Source organism: Ailuropoda melanoleuca, chromosome 3 (genome assembly GCF_002007445.2).
Source record: "Ailuropoda melanoleuca isolate Jingjing chromosome 3, ASM200744v2, whole genome shotgun sequence".
NCBI classification, from domain to species: domain Eukaryota; kingdom Metazoa; phylum Chordata; class Mammalia; order Carnivora; family Ursidae; genus Ailuropoda; species Ailuropoda melanoleuca.
Genome location: NC_048220.1, coordinates 84,517,688 through 84,540,770, shown reverse-complemented (window position 1 = coordinate 84,540,770; position 23,083 = coordinate 84,517,688). Strand labels below are relative to the sequence as shown.

The 23,083-nt window shown below is 45.2% G+C and overlaps 1 protein-coding gene across 3 annotated transcripts in view; it reads left to right on the top strand.

The window, feature by feature from the left end:
- Window positions 1-177: 177 nt before the first annotated feature.
- The window catches only part of SFXN1 (sideroflexin 1), a 36,223-nt gene continuing 13,317 nt past the window's right edge, over window positions 178-23,083 (top strand). Inside the window, exons 1-7 of one of the 3 annotated variants that reach the window (XM_019802282.2) lie at window positions 178-307; window positions 10,889-11,063; window positions 16,312-16,482; window positions 17,228-17,326; window positions 18,892-18,967; window positions 19,542-19,627; window positions 20,991-21,118. In XM_019802282.2, the coding sequence (XP_019657841.1) occupies window positions 10,900-11,063; window positions 16,312-16,482; window positions 17,228-17,326; window positions 18,892-18,967; window positions 19,542-19,627; window positions 20,991-21,118 (724 nt within the window). In that variant the 5' untranslated portion in view covers window positions 178-307; window positions 10,889-10,899. Of the gene's footprint in view, window positions 308-6,265; window positions 6,445-7,257; window positions 7,279-10,888; window positions 11,064-16,311; window positions 16,483-17,227; window positions 17,327-18,891; window positions 18,968-19,541; window positions 19,628-20,990; window positions 21,119-23,083 lie in introns of those variants that run through there. The other 2 variants (XM_011228102.3, XM_034656725.1) reach the window with 2 other exon arrangements.

Genomic DNA, 23,083 nt, shown 5'->3' with positions numbered 1-23,083 from the left:
CGGAGGGGCGAGGGCCGGGGCGGGGGCGTGCGCCCGCGGGCCGGCGGCGCGGAGACCCCCGGGGGGAGATCGGGAGCCCCCGCGCCGTGCTGGGGATTCCGGCCGGGGGTCCCTGCACCTTGGCTACCCCTGCCCTCCGGCTGCCTGGCAGGTTCCCCGACTGCAGCCGCCTTACTGCCCCCCGACGTTCCCGCTGAGCCCCGGTGGTGGAGTGCGTCTCGCCCCGGATGGGAAGGAGCTCACCCATCCACGCCGGCACGCGCCCTGCCACGCTGTGCCCGGCGGCCGCGTGACGAAAGTCCCCGCGGTGAGGACGCCCAAAATGGCTGCCGCGGGGTTAGGCCACCGCGCTACGGGCGCGAGGGATTGCCTGGTGACCGGGTGTTACCGACCCCCGTGCCCCCACATTGCTAGCTCTGGGCTTCTCTTCCTGGCGCAGAGTGGGGCCCCGGGGTCAGAGAGGAGACCACCTGGCCCCTGCCCTGGAACCCGCAGTCTGGTAGGAAGGAGATAGGGGGGAGAGTGGTCCTGGACCGACCTTGCGTCTCCGTGCTCCCCTGATCTTTCCCACATGTCACAGGCCTCTAACCTTCCCAGAATGACAACCATGGCACCGCTAAAGTGTGTATGCAGGTGACTTAGGTCCATTGACTTTTACATTCTTTCAGCCCTGTGAGGTTCTTGGTTTTGCTTTCATAATCCCGATGCGAAAGCTGGTACTCAGAGAGGTTGAGTAACATGCACAAGGTCACACAGTTGGCCGTCTGTAGAGCAAGGGCAAGTCTCAGCTTAAATGTTACTTGCTCAAAGGTGCCTTTCCTTGACTGTGTTGCCTAAAAGTGCCCCCTCCCGCATGCATTCTTTGTTAGACTACCCCTGTGATTTTTCTTAAATAGCGTTTGTCATCAGTTGAAATTCACTGTGTTTCCTTGCTCGTTTTTTTCTCATCTTGTGACCAGGGCCTATTTTTGTCTTGCTCACCTATCCCTCCCTGCATCCAACAATTGCCTGTACAGGTAGACCCTCAGTGAGTATTTGCCGAGTGCAATGAAAAAGCCTACTTCTCAGTGACTTCAGAGCTCAGGCACTGCACTTTGTGGACAACCGCCTTCTGAACCGCCAGTGCATTTTGTCTGTACTTTGCTCAAACTCATAATCTCTTCTTCTGCCTTGCCCTCTAGATTTTGACTTGGGCACCTCTTGATTTCCTTTTCCAGTGTCCTTCCCCGTTTCCAGGCATTATAATAGGTATTCAGGTAAATAAGGAGGCTTTGCAGCTCTTACGGTGCTGGACTCAGACTTGACATAGAAGATATATGAGAGGGGAACTCTGGGAGGATGGGTGGAGGCTCTACCAAGAAGTTCTGGGACCTCAGCAGGTCCTTTCTCCCCTTAGGACTGCCAGTGTCTAGCCTGCAAAAATGACAGTTTGGAAGGAAACATCTATCCATTCCTATCTAGCCTAGCCCTACATATAATTGCTCTAAGTATGAATTCCAGTGTTAGATGGAGTTTGCAGGTTTTTAAGCCCATGGGCCTTCGGGAAAGGGACAATATCTTTGGTTGGAGTTGTCAGAGAGGAACGTGTATAGCAGAGGCGGGCTGTCCTTCAGGGTCATTCGGATATCTAGAATGCTCATAATACTCTGTAGAAGTTTTATGAAATCTCATGTGGATGGGTATAGAGAGGTGCCGACTGGAAGGAAGCATCCTTCCCCCTCTTTACTTCTTGGGGAGAAAGCTTAGAGGACAGCCCGAGCAGCGGTGACCTTAAGAGCCTGTCTATCATCCAAACTTTTTGCTCTCCAGTATCTTAGAATAAAATATGGCATCTATATCCACCCTACTGTACAAGCAGTGATCAGATGTATTTAGTTGTATAATCATGGATGGAACAGACCTTTTGTGTGAGGTTAAAGGTAAGAAATCAGTAGCAATACGTCATAAAAAAAGGGGGGGCTGACTTACAATGTGAAAAATTGTTAAGTTAGAATAAGTATCATACCTATACGTAATTATACGAAGTTCAAAGTTACGAAGTTTTTAGTTAACTATTACTTCGTCAAATGTTTTCAGAGACATTATATGTAACCTGATTTGACTCTTTAACGTAGTAAAATACTCAACTGAATACATCCAAAATACCACAGTTTGGTGGTATTTTAACATTTTTACAGGCTGATGCCACCATCTTGAGTAAAAACCAATAGAATTTTTTTTAAAAAATGGATGACAACTTCACCCATCGTAAGAAATTAAGAAACCCAAGCCCAAAGTTGATCTTGAGGGCTGGAATACGGCCGATGATTGTATTGTCACCGGGATGTTCTCAAGTTAATCCAGCAGTAGGGTCTGCATTGTGGGTTGGGAGGTAGGGGGTGAGGAGGATGCCAGCAGGGAGACAGGAAGAAGGCAGTAATTCTCCATGTCTTCTTGATTCTAGAAAAGCCACCTGGAATAGAGGAGAGTGTGCAACAGAAAGCCATTGATGGGTGGAAATTCACTTTGGAGGAGTCTAGTTCTTTGCCCAGGATTCAACTTTCTGGTCTATAATTTGATCTCCTGTGTGGCCACACCCATGAGAAAGGAATGGGGTGCGTGGACAACCAACCCAAAGCCAAATGAATTAGTAAATGTGCTATTTAGGCTCCTCGAGTTAGGGTGATTGCCCTTGGCCGCCACATCACCCCTGGCCTCCCAAGGGTCAGAAGCATGGCAGAAAGTCAGACAGAAGCAGCACCTCCAGGCTCTGCCATCTTGGGGTGATACTTGATTTTTCTGAGCAGCTCTACAAAACAAGGGACATTTTCTTGGAGGACTGAAATGAGGATTTGGCATTAATAATGCCAGGAAAGCCTAGTGTCCGGCACATAATGGGCACTCAGTCATGTCCCCCAGATAGTGATGTTGGCAGGGTGTGTCGCACCTGCCTGGCCCTAACTAAGCAAACCAGGGCAACCAGGCTTTCTTACCTCTTTCAAACCTCTCTCAAAGTTGTTTCAATCACCAGCAAGTTTCCAGTTTAATAATTTAATTTCCATTGTTAATTTTTAGCCAAGGTTAAAGGTCTTTGTTAGTAAGTCCTGATGAAAAGCACATTCTCTGCTAACCTGTTACCTGCAAAATTTTGGAAGAAAAACTTTTTTGCCAGTTTAAGCATTTTCTTGGCATGTAGCTAAAAGTTGGAAAACGAAGTTTATCTTGGAAAAAAAGTGATTTTTGTTAGACATTTCTGATCCTCTTCTTCAGGCAGCCAAGCGCCAGTCCATTGCTCCCCCGACCCCATCACCACCGCCATCACCAGCGACTGCATTTACGGGCAGGACTTCAGCCAGTGAGGCCAGGAGCCCCCACTCATGGGGAACTGGCTTGTTAGACATGTGCCCTGCCTTTGTTTAGCATTTTACAATTAATAAAGGTTTAAAAGCTGTCTCGTACACCTCAGCTTACTAATCCTACCAACTCTGTGAGCCAACTCTTTCCTCCATCTTGTAGATAAAAATATGGAGGCTCAGAGATGTGAAGTGACTCACCCAGGGACATGCCTAGAGAGGAAGTGACGGAATCAGGACTCCAGTCCACAGTGCGTTCGGTCCAGTCCAGTTCTCATTCCAAAGGTTGTCAGGGCAGGTGCTCACAGGACCAGGCGACAGGGCAGGGAGCTAGCCTTAACAAGAACCTGCCAGAAAGAAGAGGCCCAGCAGTCAGCATGAACAGCCAGGGGGTCATCTAAATATCTGTCCTGGCCCTCCAAGAGGGTCAGCAGCTTCCCTCAACTGGCAGGGGATTGAGTCTTTATTTATTTGTTATTTTTATGTTTTTTCCAGCATAATTTTCCCAGACTCACCTAATCATAGGATACCCCTGGTGTGCTTCTGAAACATCTAATTGCTAGACGCCACCACAGCTCGCCTGAATCCGAATCTCCAGGGAAATACTTTCCTGGTCACAACTGCTGCTTCTCCAGCGAGCCGGGTTCTGAAGCCAGACAAGTTAGGTTCACATTCTAGCACCCCTGCTTACTCGAGCAAGTTCGCTACCCACCTGGGAGCCTGAACTGCTGTGAGGCCTAGATGGGATAGCAATCCAAGGAGAGCTCGAAGGACACATGGTTCTTAAGTTAGGGGTTATTGTGAAGTAGTGTCCTCATTTTGTGGATAAAGCTCCCGGAACTTGGAGCAGTGGGCTAGTGTGTACAAGGCCACAGAGCCATTGGTGGATCTGGGATGTGAGCTCAGACAGTCGCCTGACCCAGTACTCACCGCTTCCCTCCTTCCGTCCATCCAGGGATCCCCAGTCACAGGACAGTTGGAAAGGTACAGCTTGGAGCCAGGAATTCGGGCTCAGCTCACGAGCTCGTTCCGTGAACTTATTTGGAAGCAAAACTGATCAACATAGTCTAATTGGTGCAGACTTCAGCAGCCATGAGGCTTATATGTGGTGGGAGGTGGTCCTGGGCCGAGGAACGAGGGGGTGGTCTTCACCCTTGCGTAGCTGTACGCTGACTGTGTGACATCTAACCTACAAGGAAGGCAGAAATGTCTTCCCGGAATTGTTCATAAAGATTGTGGTGTTCTTTAAATGATGATTTGGGGAAAGATGGAGTTCACGAACATTGCAGTAGGCCTATAATCAGTAATGTATTACTGTGTTATGAGGAGAAGGTCTTTGTCACGGCACTCATTTGGGCTTTAAAAGTTTATAAACTCGGAGTACATGGGTGGTGCCGTTGGTTGAGCGTCCAACTCATGGTTTCAGCTCAGGTCATGATCTCAGGGTCGTGAGGTCGAGCCCCGAGTTCGGCTCTGCGCTCAGCGTGCAGCCTGCTTAGGAGTATCTCTCCCTTTGCCACTCCCCCCACGTGCTTGCTATGTCTCTCTTTCTCAAATAAATAAATAAAATCTTTTTTTAAAAAAGATCTATTTTTAGAGAGAGAACAAGCAGGAGGAGCAGCAGGCAGACAGAGAGGGAGGAGCAGACTCCCCGCCGAGCAGGGAGCCTGACTCAGGGCTCCAAACCAGGACCCCAGGACCATGACCAGAGCCGACCAGCTGAGCCACCCAGGTGCCCCTAAAAATAAATCTTAAAAAAAAAAAAAGCTTCTAAACTCTGTGAGTTGGTTATTATGGATTTCAGAGCAGGCTTACTCCATTGAAATAATGGTTATTTTGAGAAGTGTATAGATTTGGAAAACAGAGTCATTCAGCAGGATTGGTGATCTGGTAACTCAGTTGAAGACTTTAAGAGCACATCTGAGTCATGTCCGTACACAATAAGCTGTATGTGTGAAGCATGTCTACAAGTTTTTGGGGGAAATTTGGAATGCATTCATTAAAGTATGTTTGTTTTTCAGCTTACTGTTTACTGTGTGTTGGGTCTTTCCAACCCACGATCAAGCCAGTGTTGGGTACAAGAGAGGCCTTCAGTGGATAGTGAATGCATAAAGTAATTTTGTTTGTGAATGAATGAATAAAAAGACAGAAATTTATTTTGACAAGGCTCTCTGAGACTATATTTATCTAAAACCTTAGCCAAGAGGTTGAATTTTAAGTTATTTTCCTCCGAAGCAATTATTTCTGTCCCCTTTTTTTATTTTTTTTATTTTTTTTTTTATTTTTTGTAAAATAATCTCTTTAGAAGTGACTCGTTTAAATGCAGTCTAATTCTCTAATAATTAACGGTCCCAGATAGGCACATCCCGAATTCATTGCAAGCGAGTTTATCTTTAAGTGATAAAGCCTTGGCTTTCTTCTGATAGCAAAATGATGTCCGTCAACCACAGAAAACTTTTTAAAATCTCACTATTTTTTTTCTCCTACAAAAAAATATTTTAATACCTCTAAAATACAAATTTTTCTTTGAAATTACTCATGGAAAAGATTCTTAAGTCATAATTAACACCTCAATTGGTGAAACTTCAGGAAGCTCCTTACAGCTATTTAAGGATACAAGGAGGTCCCCTTCACCAGTCATTTCCCTGTCATGCCTCTGTTCTGGACCCTTACAGCCTCTGTCCCTCCTCAGCACCCCCTATTCATTCAGTTCAGATCATGAAAGCTGAATCCATTGAGCATCAGAAATGTGCCAGGATGACGTGGTGTAAACCGTAGCATTTTGCGTTGACCAGTTACCTGCAGTTACCAAACCCGCTGGTCAGTGGCTCGGAAGTTGCTGTGGGGGAAGCTCTTCACTTAGTTCCCCTGTGGCTGTGATGGGCCACCCCTCCTGCCTCTCTTCATGGCCTCTCCGAATTTCTGCAGACGTTTCAGCCGTTGCGCGTAACTGTCCAAGCCTCGGGTAGACACGCATAGGGAGTAGCCTCCCCGCAGATGGCTTCTGATTCTCGACGCGGCAGCCTTCACTTGCTTCCGGTGTGATAAAGCTGGTCAACTCACACATTCTTGACCACGTTCTTTGGCATCCTGTGCCATCTGTCCCTTGAAGGTATGGCATTTTTCCTTATCCGTGCTACTTCTATAATCCAAAGATATATATGTTGTTCCCTGAAACTTTTTTTTTTTGAGAGAGAGAGAGGAAGAGAGCAAGAGTGAGGGGAGCGGCAGAGGGGAACGGAGAGAGAGAATCTTTTTTTTTTTTTTTTCTTAAAGATTTTATTTATTTATTCGACAGAGATAGAGACAGCCAGAGAGAGAGGGAACACAAGCAGGGGGAGTGGGAGAGGAGGAAGCAGGCTCATAGCGGAGGAGCCTGATGTGGGGCTCGATCCCATAATGCCAGGATCACGCCCTGAGCCGAAGGCAGACGCTTAACTGCTGTGCCACCCAGGCGCCCCGAGAGAGAGAATCTTAAACAGATTCCACGCCTAGCACGGAGCCCAACATGGGGCTCGATCTCACAACCCTGAGATCATCACAGCCGAAATCAAGAGTCGGATGCTTAAATGAGTGAGCCATTTAGGCGCCCCTCTCTGAAACTTTCTTTTGAACCATTTTGGCTTCTTGATCATTCTTGCCGTCTCCAATATCATCATAAAGTTGTACAACATAATGGCTTCATCCAGTGTTCTCTGCAGAAATTCCTAGGTGATGAGTACCTGTCATAAAACTGCCAGAACCATGTGCTCAGCTGTGTTTGGGAACAGCTCTCTATAAAGGTGTCTGATCTTTGACCAGGTTCACCCTGGGCGGGGTGAGGAGCAAGCCCAGGAACCGCAAACCTCCAGATGGCTGTGCACTTTATGGCTGAACCAGACTGCGAGCAAACCAAACCGGTTCCTTCCTCTCCCATCCCTGGACACTTGGCTTCCTGCCCACAAAGGTGCCCGAGGTGGCTTCGGTACCCCCAACCCTCTGACTCGAACAGCTGTCCCCAGTATGCGGGGACCAGTGCTGCCCACCAGCCAGTGGGCGCCCAGGACACGGTGGTTTGACCAAGTAGTCAGGGCCATGGCCCAGCCAGCTGGTGGAAAGGGGGCATGCCCCAGGGAACCCTCCCAACGTGGTGGCAAAGGCCATGTGGGCACATTCGCCTTGGAGGAGGCTGCAGGGTCAGAGGCCCAGGTGAGCTGCAGCCTCCTCTCTTAGCCAGCTCCAGGTACAAAATGCAGCGTGCCCGTGATGCTGATGGGGAGAGAGGTNTAGGTTAGACACACACCCCTCCATTTCTCTTTCCCAGGATCTCCGTGAAGCGCGACCCACGACCAGGACACAGATTTTTAAAAAGAAAAAAAAATGAAAGTAGGACTCCTGGTTATAGAAACTAGTTGATTTATTTAGAGTAGAGAAAGTGAAGTGTGCTTGAAGGTTCATGCATGAAAAGGCTTGTCTAATTGAAACATGGGAGTCACAGTTAATAATTAAAATTTTACCTGGCTTGAGGTCAGCTGTCTTTGTAAGAATGTTAATATGGCATTCCTGATTAGGCTTTGTGTTTTTGAAATTCGAAGGGGCAGAGACAGGTTATCAAGGCTAGTTGGTATTTCTTATGCCAGGTTATAGTCTTACTTGAAATCCTTTCCAAGTAGGGGAAATAGTGCTGTTTTAGTTTCCTATTGCTGCTATGACAAATAACCACACAGGTAGCAGTTGTAAAATAGCACGTTTTCCTACAGTTTTGGAGGTTGGAAGTCTAAAATGAGTCTGTGTTACTTTTGGAGGCTCTTTGTCTTTTCCAGCTTCCAGAAGCTGCAGGCCCTCCTTGGCTCACCGCCCCACATCACCCCAGTCTCTGCTTGTCTCACTTCTGTGCCTTGGACTCTGCCTCTCCTGCCTCCCTCTTTCTCTTGTAGGGGCTCTTGTGATTACATCAGGCCCCCCTGAATAAGCCAGAGTGGTTTCCCAGTCTCGAGATCCTTAACTTAATCACACCAGCAAAGTCCCTTTGCCACAGAAGGTAACATACTTGCATTGTGTGGGGATAGGATGTGCACATCTTGGGAAGGGGCATTATTCTGCCCAGCACAAGTCCTGTATTAGGCCCATCACTGTATGCTTTCAGTGTCGGCTTGGGTGGGCTTGGCCGGGAGTGTGAAGACCAGCCTCCCTCCTCTTTGGCCAGGTAGGTAAGGGTCAGTTGGGAGCAGCACTTCCGGTTCGCACTTCCTCTTCCGTAAAATGTGTATAGTATTCACAGAGCACAGTGTCGTGAGAGCTGAGGTAGGACGTTCCACCACGGCTCGTAGTAGGGGCTTGCACTCGTAGGCAGGCATCTAGCCCAGTTCCCAGACCAAACATCTTGAGATGCCTTTCCCCATCTCTCCTGTGTCTTTGCCTGTTAAAGACTTTGCGAGGCCTCCACAGCCTTCTTGCTCACGTGGTCCAGAGTCCCACAGGGTCCTTGTGGGGCAGAACTTCACAGCATCCGTGGGAACGTTTGCATTTAGAGGAAGGAGGAGGGCCTCAAAGAACAGTTCTGTGAGGCATTGGTTGGTGTACTTTGAGGGGAGCCTAGCCAACAGAGAGTGGTAAAGTAGAGAGAGGGAGCTGGCAGACCGGTGCCCAGGAGTGCAGTCCTGCTCTGGTCCTGCGGCTTTTCTTCTGCCACCAGCACCAGTCACACAACCTGGGCGGGGTATCTGCCCCCCGACCCCGGGCCTGTTTCCTCATCTGTATGGAGTGGTTAAAAATGGTGGGTCTTTTTTAGAGATCCTATCCAGCTCTCACGCAATTAGGACGTTTTGATTTTATAAAGTGACCACGTTTTAAACCCAGATCATGTTTGTGGCAACTTGACCTAAATGTTGCTTTCTATTTCACGAGTTGGAGATGGTTTGTTATTAAGAATTAGAATTCTATGAAAGCAACGTGTTATTTTTGGGGAGGATGCTTGTTAGGGGTAAAGGACGAGTAGTGATGGTGAGGGTTCTATTGAAGGGAAGAAAGATGACTTGGTACTCAGTTATACGAGAACAGTCCATGTCAGCTATCCCCTGGGGAACACGGTGATTGCTCAGGCCTGAGGGGCGGCAGAGGCAGCGCAGAGAAACGCCGGGAAGGAAACGGCTCCAGCAGCACGTACGGCCTGGTGGTGCCCAGACTGCTGGAGGGCCGGGGCCGGAGCGCCACTGTCCCGTGCCCGGCGTCATGCTAGGCCTACGGAATCTCTTCCCTCAAAGCTGGGGCTCTCCTTAGACTAGATCTGTCTGTGACATTAGCAGACTGAAGGGTCAAATAGCTAAGGAGGCTTCCAACGACCGCTTTTTTTTTCCTGTTGCCTCCCTTACATTTCTAATACCAGTTCGAAGAGCAGTTTTCTTTTCCAGGTCATCTTTCACTAAGTTATTTTTTAGTGCTTCTCAAGTTCTTAGGTACCTTAAGATGCCAGGTGCAGTCATTTATACTTCATACAGCTTTGAGGGAAAAGATGGTAGACAAGGATACATTCTTTATCATGGTGAAAAACTGAAAATAATTTAAACATTAAAGGTGTTGTTATAAACGCAAGATGAATATTTAGTGCCATGTAGAATGCTCATGAAGTAAGCGCAAAAAAAATTAAAAAACAGAAAATTAAAATACAGAGTATGATATCAACTTTATTTTTTTATTCATATGATATGTATAAAAAATGTCTGCAAGGAATTACCAAAACATGATGGCTATCTCAGTGTGGCTAACTTATCAGAGATTTTGTTTCTTTATTCTGTATTTTCTACAATAAGCTTATATTATTCAGAACACTATCATAAGTATGCATTACAGTAAGACAGTGCAGTTCCAAAAATAAGTGTATATCACTCAGAGAAAGAAATTAGTTACTTTTGGGAAAATAGTAATGGTTCTTAGTCATAAAATAGGTATCATGGGAGGGAAATGATACGCCACAGTGTTACTCGTCTTCATGGGCTTGTCCGAATGTGTTTTTCCCACCATGTCCCTGTTAGATTGAGGAACATTACTTTGCATTTTCGATTGGCGGTGTATACGCTGAACAAGGCTGACTGAATCTGAGTCTTTTTCTAGTTGTAGAATTTTTAGCATGTAGCCCTTTTGTGCATAATTAGTCACTTCTACCGCTAGAAATAACAAATTTAATAGAGCAGAGTGGCGTAGTCGTTTGGTGTTGGCTGTTGCACCCAGAAAAGGGGTTTCAAACTTCAGACCCTGTTACTGCTGGCGTTATTTTTAACTTTTTCTATTTCTACTTTTTCTAGAGTATTTCTAGGCTTCCAAAAGTTAAGGAAGGATGAAATACTATGTATCTGTAAGGAGAAATATGTGGGAAATTATTGAAATTTGGTTAAGATCAGTTAGGATTTATGGATAAAGTAAGCTTTGGATTTAGATGGTCTTTCTGCCATTTATAGCAAAGTTATTTTTCTAAAGAGGAATGTACATAAATCTTTACCTGGAAATTAATGTGACTATAGAGTTTCTAAAATGTGTAGCAATTGTAAATCTTAACTCAACTTATCTTTTTGACCCTCTAGAGTCCAGGACGATGTCTGGAGAACTTCCACCGAACATTAACATCAAGGAACCTCGATGGGATCAAAGCACTTTTGCTGGACGAGCCAGTCATTTCTTCACTGTAACAGATCCCAGGAATATCCTGTTAACCAACGAACAACTAGAAAATGCAAGAAAAGTAGTGCATGATTACAGGTAACATTAATGATTATGCTTTTTGATTAATGCCGTAATAGGCCATCATGTTAGCCCACTGTCTTTACACCCTCACTTAGTGATTTTACAACTTTTCTCTTTTTTGCAATGGAATCATCTTTACCAAAAAAAAGAGGAAATAGGAAGACAGACGTGTTTTACCCCCTGAGGCTGAGCCTTAATTCAGATATCCGGTGTTCACAGTGCCCTGAAAATAAGAACTGTCCCTCCAACTCCTAGGTACCGATCTGTGAGGTCCCCTTTCCCAGCGTTCTGCCTCCTACTCTCCAGTACGTCCCCCGTGCATCTTCTGTCTCCGGGTGCAGACAGCACCGTGCAGAAAGCAAATTGTCGAGAATTAGAGTAGGTTGGTTGCTTCTGAAATAAAGTGTCAAGGAATGAACCTCGCAGGCAGGAGCTCAGATGGAAAGATGCTGGTGACAGTTTGTAGGTTTGGGCTGTAGTTCATCAATTCGAAGAGCCAGTCATGACGTCAGAGAAGAGATGCTCTAAGGAGGCAGTGGTCACAACCGTCTCCGTAAAAGACCACATAAGAAATATTTCAGGCTTTGTGGGCCATAAAGGGATTCTGCTCCACAGTTTTCTTAGTTTTTTGTTTTTGTTTTTTGGGTTTTTTTTTACTTTTTATTTTTTTAAAAACAATCCTTTTAAAAAATTAAAAGGCATTCTTAGCTAGTGAGGCAGACAGGCCACAGACAGGAGTTTACAGACTCCTGCTCTAGGGGGTAGTCAGCCAGAAGCTGAGATTTGGAGCAGTGGACACTCCAAGCATGCTGGGAGCAGCGCACACAGGTGGGGACTTGACGGTCACGTGGGTGGTTAGGGAAGGAACCGAGGGCAGTCTGTAAAGTTCATCACCAAACCCTGAGGCTGGCCAGATTTTAGCATGTGCCAGCGCATCAAGAGAGAAGAGCCAAGGAACAGAACGTCGTAGAACCTTACGTGAAAGTACTGAAGGACAAGCAGAGAGAGAACACGTGTCAGGAATTCAGGAAAGTAAATGTTCTATGAATCTGGAGCACTAGCCCTAAAAGGAAGAGGTGCAGAGGGAAAGACAGCTAGAGGAGTTGAAGAGAGACATAAAAACACTGCAAAGAAGCTGACACGGTAAGAGCGAGACAGGGGCAGTGGGAGGCACTAATGACAGAGCTGGCTCGATGAGAAAGGAGGGACAAAGACGTGGAAGGTAAACCCGACACACTCTTCCAGTGGGGAAGAGCAGAGGTGGGCACACTTTTCCCGCAGAGGACCAGACGGCAAATATTTTCAGCTTTGCAGGCCATACATTCTCTCCTGCATATTCTTCTTGTTGTTCCTGCTTGTTTTACAACCCTCTAAAAACATAAAAACCATTCCTAGTGCAGAAGCCATTCAGAAACAGGCTTTGTCAGTTCCCGGTACAGGTGTAAAGGTGGGGGCAGATTGGGGGTTGCCAAGAAATGGGAGAATGACTCCAGAGGATCCTGCAGGAACTTTGGGGGAGATGAAAATATTCCATACCATGATTCTGGAGGTGGCTGCAACACTGTACCTTTTCCAAAGCACATCAGATCGTACACTTAAAATGGGTGACTTTTATTGCATTCGTAAAGCTGATTTAATTTTTTGAAAAAGGAGACGCTTCCCAATTCATTTGCAACACTGATACTATAAATGACAGAAGTACACTGAAAGAATACAGTGGTCCATCTTGCAAATTAATAACATAAAAACCAAAATAAAATACCAGCACATCAAATCCAGACTTTCATTAAAGTATGAACAAGTAGGATTTATTCCAGGAATAAAAAGTTGATTCATTTTAGGACATCTATTAGTGTAATTTATCACATCAAAGCAGGAAAGGTACATCTTGATAGATGCCCAAAAGAAGGTTAAAGTATCCATGTGTTTCTCAGAAAATAATTAATCAGCTAGGAATAATGTACTGTATTTCTTTAACATGGTAAAGAATACACACCCACATTAGCAGCCAGCATCACACTAAGTAATGAAACAATAGAGCTGAACTCCCCTGACAGTTCCTTAGAAGAGCAATCTTGTGAAATATTTCCCCCCAACACCAGAGAGGGAGAGAGAGAGAAAGATAAAAAGAAAGGCAGAAAGACAGAGAAAGATAGGAAGGAAGAGGGAAAGAAAGAGGAGAGAAAGTGGCTTTCATAGTCAAATTCGGAAAAGTTTATAGCCCATTCTTTTGTTTTTTCTTAAGATTTTATTTTTAAGTAATCTCCATACCCAACATGGGGCTCAAACTTACAACCCTGAGATCAAGAGTTACATGTCTCACTGACTGAGCCAGACTGGCACCCCTACATCCTGTCGACTTCTGAAAAATTCCGAGAAGTATTAGAATAAAGAAAGCCGTTAGTAGTCCGTTTTCCCTAACTTGAACATGGGCCTTTTTTCTTTCCCGTAAACCTTATAACATCTAAGAACACTCCTCTAAAAACCTTGCCCTACGAGTCATTCTCTTTAAAGTCAGGAGCAAGTCCAGGGATACCTTTATCCTCACTGTTGTGTGATATTGTTCTGGAAGCCCTAACCAATTCAGTAAGACATAAAAAAGAAATAAAAGGAGGGGCGCCTGGGTGGCTCAGATGGTTAAGTGTCTGCCTTGGGCTCAGGTCATGATGTCCGGGTCCTGGGACCGAGCCCCATGTCTGGCTCCCATCTCAGCAGGGAGTCTGCTTCTCCCTCTCCCTCTGCCTCTCCCCCTGCTTGTGCTCTCTCTGTCTTTCTCTCAAATGAATAAATAAAACCTTTAAAAAGAAAAAAGAAGTAAGAGGGGTGCCTGGCTGACATACTGGTGGAGCTTGGGGTCCTGAGTTTGAGCTGCATGTTGAGTGTAGAGATTGCTTAAATAAATAGACTTAAAAAAGAAAGAAAGAAAAGAAAGAAGATGTACAAATCTTAAAAACATGTGACAATTTCTTTCTCCTTCCTTTTTTTTTTTTTTTTTTTAAATGATTTTTCTCACCAATCAACNCAATCAACTAAAAAAACAATGGAACAAAGAGAATATGACAAGTGGGCTACACAGAAAAGTCAGCAGTTTCCCATACACCAGCAGTAACCAATTAGACAATATTATTTTAATATCATTCATAAGACCAAAATATATATATATGTATATGTATAAATAAAATATCTGGGAATACACTTACCCAGAAATGTGAAGCAGTTCCAAGCCCACTCGGGGGTCATTAAAAGGAGCATTTGATAACTGGAGAAACATGCAGTAAGTCTGGATGGAAAGTCTTAATACAGTAGAAGTGTCGATTCTCTCTAATCAATACAGTTCCAATCCAAATATAATTGTGCTCACCTATGAAATTGACAGAATAATTCTAAGCATTGTCCGAAAAAATAAGGAGCGTAACTCCGTCACTTTGAGAGAGGAGGGAGCGCTGTTCTACCAGGCACAGCATGGATTGCCATTTGGGGGGTGGGCATCGGCCACACAAGCTCAAGATAGTAGGAACTCTCTAGAAATCCCCAAAACCAAGCCCAGCGTTCAAACAATCTCAACTGACGATGGGGACTATAGCATTTAAATCTTGGTGTTACAGTAGCGGAGCCGCCAATGGGGAAGTCAAGGTAAGCAAGTTTCACATTTTCATATCTTAAGATAAATTCCAAATAAGTTAAAAACCTCAGTGACAATAAAAAAAAAGAAAAAAACCTGTTACGCAAGTGCAAGACATAGAGGCGAATATTTGTATAACCCTGAAGCAGGTCAGGCCTTTCTAGGCAAAGACTTCGTCTGTTCCTGCCTGACTACATCCAGATAAAAGTGTTCAGGGGCGCAGATGACACGGCTAACGAGTTACCCACAGCGGGTCACGTTTACATGGGAGCCGCTTAAACAGTGAGGGTGCCGCTGCTGATCCACAGACATACTCAAGTAGAGAAAAAGGACAAAAGGTGCCTTGACAGCCTCAGTGTTTTACATAACTTTTGTCTCAGCAAATGTACTCGTTTGTTTCTGATTAATCTTGGATGCAGGGAAAGATTTATTTGTAAGGAGATTGACGTCCTCATCCTTTACAAATGGAAAAGATTAGTAGCAATTAAAGTGCCCAGCAATAGGGATTGGGATAATCTACTATCTCATAATCACCCGGTGGAAGATTGGAGCATTTAAAAGGATGATGTGTTAGTTTCCTAAGGCGGCTGTAACTAATTACCACCAGCTGAGTGGCTTCAAACAACGGAAATTTGTTGTTTTACTGTTCTGGAGGCTAAAGTCCGAAACCAGGGTGTTGGGAGGGCCGTCTCTCTCTGAAGGCTCTCGGGAGAACCTTTCCTCCTCTCTTCCAGCTTCTGGTGGCCCGAGGCGTTCCTTGATGTTCCTTGATTTGGAGCTGCGTTATTCCAATCTCCGCCTCTGTCATCACAGGGCCTTCTTTGTCTGCATGTGGCTGGTTTGTAAGGGCACCCGGCGTTGGATTTAGGGCCCACCCTCATCAGCATGACCTCATTTTAACCATACATCCCCAAAGACCTTGATTCCAAATAAGGTTCTGAGGTTCTGGGTGGATATGAATTTGGGGGAACACTATTTAATTCAGTATAGGTGATAGAAAAGAAGTTCTAAAGATACAGAAAAGCATTTACAAAATATTATTCATTTTAAAAAGGTGGTCATAAAACAACAGGATGGTGTTAATAGGGATCCTAAGTGGCAAATACAGATCCTGCGAGACCCTGGCCGTGTCTTCACAAAACAGTATCAGTGGAAATGGGTAGTCAAAGGCTTGAGTGGTTTTAATTGCACTAATGAATGTCTGTATTTTCTAAATTTAGCAATGAGCATGTGTTTCTTTGATAAGATAAAATAATGAGCCTTTCTAATCCAGGGTTTCAAACCGTAGGTATAAAAATGAATTAATGTTCTTGATTGCCACAGCTGTTGTCTAATTGGCTGAAAATATAGAGTTTGCAAAGTTCAAAATACATTTTTAAATATGTCATTTAAAAGAAGGAATATTTCAAAGTTGAATACTTTCAGATACAAGAGAAGTTTTTGTTTTTCAAAATGACAGACCTTTTGGGGTACATGGGCTTGAAATGTTCCTTGTGTTTACTGTCTCTTGTGCTAAAATTCCCCTGCAGGCACAGCTGTTTGAGGTAAGGGTAAACTTAAAAACTTCCTAGCTACGCGTCTCTAGAGCGCTGGTGAGATATTGGAAATGAACGGTTCCCTTGTTATTTCTTATTGCCCTAGGCAAGGAGTCATTCCTCCGGGTCTTACAGAAAATGAATTATGGAGAGCAAAGTACGTCTATGATTCAGCTTTTCATCCCGACACGGGTGAGAAGATGATTTTGATAGGAAGAATGTCCGCTCAGGTTCCAATGAACATGACCATCACAGGTTGTATGATGACATTTTACAGGTAAGTTATGGAAATGTCACAACAACAGTTCATTTTATATTACAGAAGCTTAATGTACATTTTTGTATATAAATAGTTTTATTGAAATAAATGTCATTTCACGTTGAGTTCCATTTTGTATAAATGTCACAACTGTCTAGGGGGTTGTTTTAACTTTTCCTGGTGCTAAATAAATAGTATTCTCTTTGTTGTTCAAAAGGAGACCGAATTTTTCCCTAACTCTCAACACCCAAAAGAAAATGAGATGGAGAAAGAAAATTAAAAAGTCGCTAAGCAAATTCTCTTTTAGTCAATTCATAAGACACAGATGTACGCATAGATGAGCCGTAGGCGCAGACGTTGAGGCTTTTGCACGTGCCATCAGGGGTGTCAGGGCTGCTTCCCTGCACACAGCTTGCTTCTCTCCCTAAGAGAAGGGGCCTGATGTTTGTTGAGTGCCTAGTGTACGCCAGGCTCTCTACAGATTTAAGATCAAATTTAAGGAGGTTGCCTTGATCCCCACCGTAGCCCTTTGAGCTTGGGGTTACCCGTATCCAAAGAAGGAGGAAGATGCTGAGATCCAGAGGGTGCCCAGCTGCCCCGCCACACGGGCCCGAAGCCTTCGCCGCGGAGCGCAGGGTCTCGGACCTAGCGTGCTCCTTCTGCAGTCCGTCTCCTCTGTGGTTACTGGTGTTCACGTTTTCTGTTCTGCACAGCGGCTAGGTCTCAGGCGATGGCTGGTATGTGATGGATCGCTCTGTTTTAGGACCACGCCGGCGGTGCTCTTCTGGCAGTGGATCAACCAGTCCTTCAACGCCGTGGTCAATTACACCAACAGAAGTGGAGACGCTCCCCTCACTGTAAAGTAAGACTGTTAGAGTTCATCATTCTCTGTCCTTCCCCGGCATGCATTTGGTTCAGTGGCGTAGAAATGGTTGACGTTGTTCAGGATATCACGGGGCATATTTACCAGTAGCATTTCTTCTGCTCCCTTCCCATCCAGATGCCCGTCTTGTCCAGCCTGCCTTCTCAGACATAGCTCATGCTGTTAGGGACGCTGGTAGATGGATTTGTCCCCCACACCCTCAGGCTCCCCCTGCGGAACACAAGGCAGGCAGTTCAGGGCCGGCCCATGGCAGACAACAGGCTGTGCCCCCATCTACCCTGAGCCTGTGGCCTAATAACAACATCAAAAGTAGCAGCGTCAAGACTGTGATCTCTGCAGGAACCAAGAGGACGTTTATTAAGGATCTGTCTTTAAATAAGCCATCTGTAGAGCCAAACGGAAGGTGAATAGGTTTAAAATGGTGCCTCCTGTAAGAAACTGGGCAGGCTAAAGTGATTAGTGAACCAAAACTTTTAGTTCAACTTGGGGAATACTTCAAAGTGTTTTCTTTTTTGTCAGTTTAAACGGCTTCTGATGGTTCATAGTCTTCTCTTGTCCCCACATGGAACGAAGGCTGTGGAAATCTGCCACCAGCAGTGTTTATCACACCTTCATTTCTTCCAACCCTATACATTAAAACTTATTTATTATTATTATTATTATTTTTTAGAGAGAAAGCACACAAGGCAGGGGGTAGACAGAGGGAGAGGGATAGAGAACCTTAAGCAGACTCCATGCCCAGCGCAGAGCCCACCACGGGGCTCGATCTCACGACCCTGAGATAATGACCTGAGCCAAAATCAAGAGTCATACGCTTAACTGTCTGAGCCACCCAGGCTCCCCTAAAACTTTATTTAAAATAAGAGAAAACACAGGGCGCCTGGGTGGCTCAGTCGTTAAGCATCTGCCTTCGGCCCAGGGCGTGATCCTGGATCCCTGGGATCGAGCCCTGCATCAGGCTCTTCCACTGGGAGCCTGCTTTTTCCTCTACCACTCCCCCTGTTTGTGTTCCCTCTCTCGCTGGCTGTCTCTCTCTCTCTGTCAAATACATAAATAAAATCTTTAAAAAATAATAAAATAAAATAAAATAAGAGAAAACAGCTGTGCTTAACTGCCTGTTGCAGATGGGACTTTTAGTATTTCCATACAATAAATTATAATTTTAAGAACAGCAACACGGCAGTTTTACTTCCAGTATGTGTATTTATATTTTGAGAAGTACCTTTTATTTACACCGTATGCTGCCCACTCTTAGGCCAAGATGCTGTTCCCTGCACGCTCACAGCCCCTCGGTACGCCCGGTACCTACCCCCTACAGCCGCTGCTATAGTTGGTGGCCGGCTTGTCTGCAGGGAAGGCCACTCTTCCGAGGGTGGCTTGCTTCCAGTCTGCGTTTGTCTGTTTGTAGAGTGATAATGAGTGGCGTTTTGTGGGCTCTCCCTTCTTAATCACTCTTTCACATTGTCCCCTCATTTCCTCAAAAAATGTCGAACCCAGGTTTCCTGACAGGCACTCGTTTCTCAAGCACTATTCTTTCTTCTCAGTGAATTGGGAACAGCTTACGTTTCCGCGACAACTGGTGCCGTAGCAACAGCTCTAGGACTCAACGCATTAACCAAGGTACTTGGATTTTTATTTCCCTAGTAAGGCTTCTTAATTTGTTCTCACCCGCCTGGCTCCAAGTGTCTCCATTATTTCTCAAAATAGTTCAAGTCCTGGGGCTTTCTTATTACCATCATTATCTTCGCCTGCCTCTCTCAGTTGGGTCTTCCAGTGAGTTTTGGAAGGGCTGTCACCAGCAACCTCTGCCAGGCCCCTGGCCCGTCCCTGGCACCGCGTCTGACGTGCTTTGTGCTCCCCAACCCTAACTGCCCGCTAGAGGCTATGTGCCGAGGAGTGTGCCCGCACCCACATCTCTGGAGAGGTGGAGACGCCAGCGCCGGAACTCCAGACCCCGCACCTCCAGAGCCCCCCAGTCCACCAGCCGGGCCAGTCTGGCCAATGTCTTGTCCCAGTGCGCCCGTGCTGGAAACTGACAACCACCACCAGGAAACGAGTTCTCAGAGTACTCCTGGCCTCCGTTTCCGTACCAATAAGACTCTGTGTTTTTAGCAGTTTTCAAGGAGAAATAATTATTTGCATTCAGTCATACGGGCGAAGTAGGATAACCTTCTTGGGATTTTTCTTTCTGCAGCATGTCTCACCACTCATAGGACGTTTTGTTCCCTTTGCTGCCGTTGCTGCTGCTAATTGCATTAATATCCCATTAATGAGGCAAAGGTAAGATTCATATGCGGTCTTAGAAAGGACTGGTGCTTGACAGTAGAGTCCGTAATAATTAGTTTTGTTGAAACTTTTAACAATTCGTTTTAATATTTACAGATGGAATTATATGGGACCCTAGGTTTGCGTCAGAGTAACCTATCCTGGCACAGGGATGGATCCATTAATGAAACAAGCTTAGCCATGGGTTGCTAATTATTGAAGTAGGCTGATGAGTATGTGGGGGGTTAGAATACTCTTTCTACTTCTCTGTAATAAAAAGTTTGAAACATATATCTCAGACTAACTCTTCGTTGTTCTAAAGCTAGGCAAAGGAGATCTATGCACAGAAAGTTTATTCTCTAAAATAGGCTACCCCCCCCCACTGTCTTATTGGGTTTAAAATAATATTAATCTGTATTTTCAGAAGAATTTTATAGAACTGGCAAAAATTAAAAAAGAATAGGAAAAAGCATTTTGGAATGGATAACAAAACACAGGAGCGGGAGCTGTAATTTCAGTGTTAGTAACTGGAGTTGAATACCCAGTGGTACCATGTACTAGTGATTCCTGTCAGTACAGTTACTTTACTTAGTAATGTCATGTATTGTATTTGTCTCTCATTTGGGAGGTTGCTCAGATTTGCATGTGAGCCTAGAAATTAGCCTTATCTTTAAGTTAACATATTCACCCTTTGAATTATATTGTTATTAAAAATGCAACAATTTTTGCATGGAGTTTGCTAGTGTTATTTTACCTTTTTTTTTTTTTAAGATTTTATGTATTTATTTGAGAAAGAGATTGAGAGTGTGCAAGGAGAGGCAGAGGGCGAGGGAGAAAGAGAGAATCTCCAGCAGACTCTGTGCTGAGCGTGGAGCCAGACGCTGGGCTTGATCCCACAACCCTGAGATCATGACCTGAGCTGAAATCAAGAGTCAGATGCTCAACTGACTGAGCCACCCAGGCGCCCCGTGTTATTTTACTTTTGTGCCTGTCACACAAGGATTAGACTTGTTCGTGGTATTTAAAAATAGACCTGTTAGGGGTGCCTGGGTGGCTCAGTCAGTGGGCATCTGCCTTCAGCCTGGGTCAGGGTCTCTGGGTCTTGGAATCGAGTCCCATGTCGGTCTCCCTACTCGGTGGGAGTCTGCTGTTCTCTCTCTCTCCCCTTCTGCCCCTCCCCACTGCTCGTTCTCTTTCTCTTTCTCTCTCTTAAATAAATAAAATCTTTAAAAAATAAAAATACACCTGTTAGTGCCAAAAATGACACTCGAATGGGTATTTGGATTCAATATGGACTTGGTCTTCCATAGCACAGTGCTGTTTTCAGCTGTTTAATGAAGGCAGCTGTGAACTTCTTTGCCTGTGTTTTGCTCGGCAGGGAACTCAAAGTTGGCATTCCTGTCACAGATGAGAATGGGAACCGCTTGGGCGAGTCGGCCAATGCTGCAAAACAAGCCATCACGCAAGTAGTCGTCTCCCGAATTCTCATGGCGGCCCCGGGCATGGGTTAGTAGCCCTTTGTTGGTGAGCCCCGGCCGGAGGCTGAGGGGTGGGAAGCCGCAGTGCAGTTTAAGCAGCGGAGCGGGGTAATCCTCAGGCTTTAGCGACATGACATCGGGTGCTGTGTCGGGAGCAGAGTGAAGAGGGCTGAGAGTGATGGTTAGAGACTGGCCAGGAGGCTGGCATGCTGTAGCAGGCCAGTGATGGGCCAGGTTTGGCCCAGAGCAGTGACTGTATGGACGATGAGAACTTGAAGGCAAACAATTTGATTTTCATAATTCTTAAGAAGAAACTTCTAAAAGTTCTTGAATCAGAATAATTTCTACTGAGTTTATTTGTATCAATTAGAAACCCTTGGAATACAAACCAAGTGGGTTGGTTAGAGCAGCTGTAAGATGTATGCCAAGCTTCTACTCTGTTTTATCCACACGGCTTGGAGTCAACGTGACCCACAGCCAAAATCTGCTTTGTATGTAGTTTCTCTGAGAATCTCTGGCCCTACTCCTAGGGCTTCCTCGAGCTGCCCTCAGACCAAAGGTCGAGAGAAGATTCTCAGACTTACTCAGAAACCAGAGGCCCTGGGAAGTCTAGTGCTCTGTAAAAAAAAAAAAAAAAAATTAGTAGGATTAGTTTCATCATCTAAAATGAATGCAAAAAGCACTTGGCTATGGGGCTTCTGGGTGGCTCAGCCGTTGAGCGTCTGCCTTTGGCTCGGGGCATGATCCCGGCATTCTGGGATCGAGCCCCACATCGGGCTCCTCTGCTGGTGGCCTGCTTCTTCCTCTCCCACTCCCCCTGCTTGTGTTCCCTCTCGCTGGCTGTCTCTCTCTCTGTCAAATAAATAAATAAAATCTTTAAAAAAAAAAAAAAAAGCACTTGGCTATTAACCAAGCTCTCAAAAGAAGCACACGTAATCAATTGCTGTCAGGTTGTCCTGCTGCTATCTTTGGTTGTCTCTAAGTTCTTTTTGTGAATCTCACCAGCGCATAAGTAGGAGTGGGTAAGCAAAGTTGAAGAAGAGGGCCTGAAGGAAAACTTTGAGGAACATTGTAGTGGCATCAGTCGTAATCCCAGATAATTGGGATTATGTGATTTAGCCACCATTGATGGATTGAACAAAGGGACCCCTTGGTGCCCTCAGACAGCGGTGCGCGCTGTGGGGTGGGGGGGCGCCGTCACTAACCTGCGAGGGGCTGCGGGGCCTGCCCCAACATGCCCGCCATGCCCGGACTTCCACATCTGCCGATGTCAGACTTGCAACTCCAGCCTCTACCCTGCATTTGCTTTTGGTTTGGGTTTTGTTCTTTCTCATTTTGAAATATGAGGTTTCCCTTTGGAGTTCAGCCAGCCCAATAGATCCATTTCTAGAGGCTTGGTTATTTTAAACATTAATTAGCCCCGAGAGAAGAAACACAGCCTTTCTGTCCCAGTGGAATCTATAGAGGTAATTGCCAGATGGAAGTGGTTGATGTGACAGTTGGGTCTGATAGAAACTGTGAGTAAATAATAAATGAACTACCACTACCCGAGGTGTTACGTACATTACTGTCTCCAGCCATCGCAGCCAGTTGGGTAGAATTGTCCCCGTTTTATCTATGAGGAAAACAGAAAACTGAGGCTCAGAAAAGTTAGGTAACTTGTTCCTCAAGGCAGTACTCTTTTTCTTAAGGCAGAATCTTTATACTGGAGTCCACGGGGGATGAATGCCTGGGGGAGGCTGCATTTGTTTAATTAGCACAGAAGGGGAAAGTTCTGGACGTTTATACTATTGTATATTTAAAGTTAAATATAAAGTTCTCTTCAAGATTATAAAATTTTCCAGCTGGTAAAGAGCATTACATTGTTTTTAATTTTTTTAAGCGCTGAAGTATTTTAAAGAATTATTGCAAATAATTTCGCTCTGCCAGTGTGAAAATAGCCTAAAAGTAACATAAGCCTTTTGTAAAGTGGTTGAAAAAGATGTGAGCTGAA